Below are 3,818 nucleotides of genomic sequence, written 5' to 3' on the forward strand. Positions count from 1 at the left end.
TTTTTAACTCTATTAACATTCTGTAGTTGGATAAAGAGAAGTCCTTTTGAGAAAAGAAATGTAAAAGTGACCCAATGGAATAGTACTCGAGAGTCGCTTCTTATATAAAACTATCAAAAACTAAAAGCTCCAACTCCACCAACTTAATCACTAACCCAAAATTAAAATAGTGGCCAGAGAACCACTAGGAAGAGATTACCAGCTCTATGAAGAAGATCAAAGGTGCGTTGAGAGTGCCACCCGGGAAACCATTGAAACGAGTGTGTGTGCGTGTGTGTGTGTATATATATATATATATATGTGTGTGTGTGTGTGTGTGTGTGTGTGTGTGTGTGTGTGTGTGTATTTGATCATATCCAATCAGTAGCAAAAAACAGGCATGTATAGCCATCAAGATTGTGTTGATTCCAATTGTATCAATAGAGCATTGTAAGTTGTATTGAAACATGTCTTAATAGACAAACAATAGATTTTATCATCCAGTTAAAACTGTAAAGAAACCCAATTTCAATTTATATCAACACCAACTTCTCTTATATGACTTTCCCAAGTTCATAATGTTTTGAAATGTAGCTTCATGAGTAGCAAAGGCCCCCTTCCATCATGAGCTAGGATTTTGATAAAAGGATCTTCAAGGTAGCACTCAATGTATAGCTGGGAAGGCCACAGCGAAGAGATCGCGGCGCCGAAAACCCCCAAAACCCTCGCTTTGGCGATTAGAGCTAGCTGGGAAGGCCACAGCGAAGAGATCGCGGCGCCGAAAACCCCCAAAACCCTCGCTTTGGCGATTAGAGCTAGCTGGGAAGGCCACAGCGAAGAGATCGCGGCGCCGAAAACCCCCAAAACCCTCGCTTTGGCGATTAGAGCTAGCTGGGAAGGCCACAGCGAAGAGATCGCGGCGCCGAAAACCCCCAAAACCCTCGCTTTGGCGATTAGAGCTAGCTGGGAAGGCCACGAAGAGGTAGCGGCGTACAGAGACCCCCAACTTCTGCACTTCTCCTACCAGAATCCATTGCCAGAATCCGTTGAGCAAGATGTCGGATCTGGCGGCTTCAGGCATGTTCCTACCGTCTCAAACGGTAGGTACCGTCCTCTGTTGCATCTGCGGCGTCCCCATATCGCCAAATCCAGCAAACATGTGCGTCCGCTGTCTCCGCTCCCGGGTAGACATCACTGAAGGCCTCCCACGCCACGCTTCCCTCGTCTATTGCCCCGAGTGTCGCAGCTACTTGCAACCCCCGCGCACCTGGATTCGCGCTGATCTTGAATCCAAAGAGCTCCTCTCGTTCTGCCTTCGCCGCCTCAAACCCCTCACCCGCCATTTTCGCATCGTCAACGCTGAGTTTGTGTGGACCGAGCCCCACTCCAAGCGCATTAAGCTCCGCCTCCGAGTCCAGAGAGAGGCCCTCAATGGCGCCATCCTAGAGCAATCCCACCTCATTGAATTCACGCAGCACGATAACCTCTGCGAGTCATGTTCCCGCTCCCAAGCCAATCCTGACCAGTGGGTTGCCGCAGTTCAACTCCGCCAGCATGTCTCCCACCGTCGTTCCTTTTTCCATCTGGAGCAACTGATCCTTCATCATGGCGCAGCAGCGCGAACTCTCCGCATCAAAGAGGCTGATCGTGGTATCGATTTCTTCTTTGGAAATCGTAGCCATGCCATCAAGTTCGTTGATTTCATCTCCAGCTCTGTTCCTGTTCAGTCAAGGTGTGATAAGCAGCTGGTATCCCATGATACCAAGAGCAACACGTACAACTACAAGCATACCTTTTCTGTTGAGATCTGCCCCATTTGTAGGGAAGACTTGATCTGCCTCCCACCCAAGGTTGCAAACACTCTCGGTAACATTGGTCCACTTGTTCTCTGCACCAAGGTGAGTAGTAGCATCACCTTATTAAATCCATTCACCCTAAGAACTGTTTTCCTTGATGCAAAACAATACTGGGGATCACCCTTTAAGGCCCTGCTTTCAAGTCGGCAACTTGTTGAGTATATTGTATTGGATATAGAGATGGAGTCCTCAGAGATGGCTGTTGGGGGATCAAAGTATGCATTGGCTTATGTGCAAGTGGCAAGGGTTTCTGATTTCGGGAAGAATGATAATATATTCACTGTGAAGACACATATTGGGCATCTTTTGAATACAGGAGATTATGCACTTGGATACGATCTTTATGGAGCCAATATAAATGATTTTGAGATCGACAAGTATAAAGGACTTGATTTACCTAATGTGATTCTTGTGAAGAAAAGCTATGAAGAAAAGCGGCAAAAGAAGCGTGGAAAGGGTCGTTCTTGGAAGCTGAAGAGCTTGAACATAGAGATTGACTACACCAAAGGGAAAATGGATGAGGAGAAGAGGACTGATGATTATGAGGTTTTCTTGAGGGAGTTAGAGGAGAACCCAGAATTGAGGTTTAACATTTCACTCTATCGCGACAATGATTATCAACCTTCAGAGATGACTTCTACTGTTGGAGGAGATGAGCTTCCTTCTATTCCAATAGATGAGTTGATTGCTGAGCTTGCAATCAGTGATGAAGATGATCACAATTCTGATAGCATGGCAGAGTAATTTGTTTTTTTGCATCTTAAAGTTTAAACTTTAGTTCATGTAGTAATTTTGAATCCTGTTTTTTTTGTGTGATAATTATTGATTGTTAGGAAAGTTAAAACTGTTTTTCATTTTGCCTTTAAATTTTATTTTGAGGATCCTTTCAATAATGCATTGAGTTTGGCGTTGATGTTTCTCCTCTAAGAAATTCATTGATCAAAAGGGTGTTACAAGAATCTTAGATAAGGGATGTCCATGTTTTCCCCTAGCAAAAGTAAATAAAGAGGGTTTGGGAATTTTCTAATTACAAAATCATCAGTCAAGTTTCCCATTCTAGCAAGCCAATTTGCTTGTCTACTCCCTTACCTGGGAATAAAAGAGTAGATTGTACTAATGTATGTATCTAACGATTTAATTATGCTGATCCCGTGTATAAGGTGTCAAGAAATCTCTACCTAGTTGTTCAATAGATGTAGTAGCAATTAAGAGTCTGATTTAACATGAAGATATTGCCAGCTTCCACACAATGCAATCCTTAATGCCTAATAGACAACAATTGCTTCAGCTTCAAGTGCATGTTATGCTAAGATTGGGGACTGGAAGTAGGGCAGACACTTGCCACACTGGTCCTTGATCACACCACCAATTCCTGCATCTTCCTGAAGTAAATTACCAACTTTATTAACTACTCTAGTGGGGGGGGGGGGGGGGTTGTTCTGTTAAGGAGCCTTTGTATTTTGAAGGCTGAAGGCTGGGTTTCTATGTAATACATGTTACTTGATCCTTACAGACATTAGGAAATTTCTTGTACTTGATCAATAAGAATGTCATAGAATTGTTTACAACATATTGAGTAGACATTCTCTTATCATCATATTCTGACTGATTTGTGGCCATTCATATAAACCAAACAGTGTTTCCTGGAATAGAAGATAAATGTGCGGTGATCCGACTTTTTTGTTGCGATAGATTGTGTAAAATTTAATTAAATATATTCAATTAATATTCGGATTCTACGTAAGTATACGTATCATTATCAAGTAATAATGAACTTTCTATTTAAGCCTCAAGTATCGATCCTAAGGGAATGTTTAAATTGGAAATATCAAATTTACTATGAAATTCACCGAAAGTCAATTGAAATCAATGTCACTAATTTCAATTGTTGAGATGTAATCAAAATTAAATTTCTAAACTATTATCAAATCAAATATGCAAAATTTAAAATAGTAAATACTAATCTATTAACTATGTTTATGT

The 3,818-nt window shown here is 41.9% G+C and overlaps 1 protein-coding gene across 1 annotated transcript in view; it reads left to right on the top strand.

The window, feature by feature from the left end:
- Window positions 1–664: 664 nt before the first annotated feature.
- Window positions 665–3,818, top strand: part of LOC110032941 (60S ribosomal export protein NMD3-like) — a 24,415-nt gene continuing 21,261 nt past the window's right edge. Inside the window, exon 1 of the mRNA XM_020736735.1 lies at window positions 665–2,575. Coding sequence (XP_020592394.1) covers window positions 1,035–2,575 — 1,541 coding nt within the window. The 5' untranslated portion in view covers window positions 665–1,034. The remainder of the gene's footprint in view (window positions 2,576–3,818) is intronic.

The sequence above is a fragment of the Phalaenopsis equestris genome, unplaced genomic scaffold (genome assembly GCF_001263595.1).
Source record: "Phalaenopsis equestris unplaced genomic scaffold, ASM126359v1 Scaffold001063, whole genome shotgun sequence".
Classification (NCBI taxonomy): Eukaryota; Viridiplantae; Streptophyta; class Magnoliopsida; order Asparagales; family Orchidaceae; genus Phalaenopsis; species Phalaenopsis equestris.